We start from the raw sequence: 2396 nt of genomic DNA, 5'->3' as shown, positions 1-2396 counted from the left end.
TGCTGCCCCAGGACCTTTGCACTGCCCGAAATCCTCTGTCCAGTGTGCCTTGCCCCTCAGATCCCATGTGGCTCCTCCCCGTCCAGGGTTCAGGTCTCGGTCAGCTCCCTGGGAGGCCTGCTGTGACAGCACCTGCGTCCATAGTCCCTCCTAATCCCTCTGGCCTGCTGTGGTTCTTTTCCAGCACCATCTCCCTGTCCCTGTCTAGCCTCTGGTACTGGGCCTCCTCCATCTTGCCCGTGGGCCTCCTAACATCCGTGTAGAGGTCTTCCAGCCCCTGTACTCAGTCCCCGTGGTGGGAAGTACCGAGCATGGCTTTCCTTTTCTGCCTGGACCCCCACCCCGGCTCAACAGCAGGCCCCCAGCCTGCACGAGCTGCTCCCGCCCCACCGGGGGCCTCACCAGCCACTTGTCTCGGGCATAGAGCACAGTGTTGAGCATCGACTCGTAGAAGAGGCAGTAGCCCATCCACTCGCTGATGATGATGTCCACCTTCTCCACTGGGAGCTCCACCTCCTCCACCTTCCCCTTGATGATGGTCACCACTGCGGGGCGGACAAGGGCACATGCCACCAGCCCCGAGCGCAGCCGTCTGCCTGCCTCCCCTGGGGGCGGTGAGGACACCCCAGGGCCTGGGGACCCCACTGGGACAGCCTTGTGTCTCAAGGAAGGGCTGGGGGCTGTGTTGGGGCATCTTTAAAGAACTCTGTGAGCTGAAGCCACACCCTGTCAACTCAAGTTTTCAAATTCATTCATCACGGGGTATTTCTGAGGCAGGAACAGAACTTGACATGAATCAGGTATTAGGGGACGTTAAGATTTTGCCATTAACAGGCAGGACCAGGACCCGGCGCAGACAGCCCCTCACTCTAGGACACGGAATGGGAAAGGCGGCCACCCTCTTACCCGTCACGCCTCACACACTCATGGGGAACCTAGTGCCAAACCATTTGCAGACAACCTGGTTCTGGGTCAGGGTTTTGTATGGGGCAGAGCAGCGCCCTTCCTGAAATCTACTAGAAGTCAGCCCATGGGATTCCCTGGTGGTCCAGTGGCTAAGAGTCCGTGCTCCCAATACAGGGGACTGGGGTTCAACCCCTGCTCAGGGAACTAGATCCCACACGCTGCAACTAAGACCTGACGCAGAAAAGTAAATTTTTTTTAAAAAAGAGATTTTGCCGCTAACAGCCATGGTCATGTTTTGTTTTTCTGGCTGCACTGTGTAGCTTGTGGGATCTTAGTTCCCTGACCAGGGATCGAAGTGGGGCCCTAGCAGTGAAAGCAGTCCTAACCACTGGACTGCCGGGAAATTCCCGTGGTCATGTTTTTTGAAATAGCCTTATCTATTAGAGACACATGGCAGGATTTATAGTCAGAATTTGCAAAAAAAAAAAAAAGAATTTGCTTCAAAAGGAGGTATTTAAAGCTGAGTGATGGGAACTTGAGGATTCATTACACTAGTTTCTCTTTTTTTTTTAAAAAACCCCTTCAGCTTCTAGAATGCCAAGGGCCCTCATATCAAAAAACCCCACGTTCCCATGTTCTCCGCCCCTCAAACCTTGCAGGTGGGAAGGGCAATGTGGCACCTTCTGCCCAACTTTCTTCCACTTCTGATCCATGCAACCCGACTTTTATGAACTGACCTCACAGATAACACTAGTTCATATATGACTGATGATGACATTACACGTGGGAGACGGAAGTCTTGGAAGCTCAAATGCCCATGAGCAGGAACTTGGTTAACAGAGCTGGTGTATGTGCAAATAGAGGATGGCCGTCATCAAAAAGCAAGATCCTCTCAACATCGTGTCAGGTGCTAAACTACACGATACACAGGCGAAAATCGCAAAGGGCACATATGAAACACCATCTGTGTCAAAAACCAGCACGTGAATGCAGAACCATACGCACGCTTGTTTGTTCACCGGTATGAACCTCTCCAGGAGGGAGAGCTGGCTGCACTTAGAGAAGAGTGGCTGAGAGGCGGGCGGGAGACTTCTTACTATGGGCCTCATGTGCCAACCACGTGACTCTATCACTCACTGAAAAAACTCAAGATGCTTCTTGAACTTTTTTTTTTTTGTTTTTTTTTTAAAATAAAAGACTGAAGCACTAAGCTTGTGACTTCGACATGCAGATTCTAAGACGGCTCATCAGGTGATGGGTTCTGAGAAGGCTGGATTTTGGGGCTGTCGGCAGCCCAGAGCCCACAGGGGATGAACGCCTGAATTTGACTTCCATGGCCCCCATTCCCTTGCTGAGGGGCCCCGGGGAAGCTGGGATCCCCCGCTCCCTCCCCAAAGACCCCGTTCTCTTCCTGGGCTCACCATGGTCTAACTTGTTGGCTTTGACGATCTTCACCGCATAATCAGAGATACTGGAACACTCGATCTGGG

General features: G+C 52.6%; 1 protein-coding gene across 2 annotated transcripts in view; it reads right to left on the bottom strand.

Annotated features, from left to right (window-relative positions):
- PRMT1 (protein arginine methyltransferase 1) overlaps positions 1-2396 on the bottom strand; it is a 10194-nt gene that overhangs the window by 3570 nt on the left and 4228 nt on the right. For both annotated transcript variants that reach the window (XM_010849627.1, XM_010849628.1), the window contains 2 exons: positions 2328-2391; positions 403-545 (listed from right to left, as the gene is read on the bottom strand). In XM_010849627.1, coding sequence (XP_010847929.1) covers positions 403-545; positions 2328-2391 — 207 coding nt within the window. The remainder of the gene's footprint in view (positions 1-402; positions 546-2327; positions 2392-2396) is intronic.

Source organism: Bison bison, unplaced genomic scaffold (assembly GCF_000754665.1).
Source record: "Bison bison bison isolate TAMUID 2011002044 unplaced genomic scaffold, Bison_UMD1.0 scf7180017864285, whole genome shotgun sequence".
In the NCBI taxonomy this organism is placed as follows: Eukaryota; Metazoa; Chordata; class Mammalia; order Artiodactyla; family Bovidae; genus Bison; species Bison bison.
This window is presented reverse-complemented; position numbering and strand designations above follow the sequence as displayed.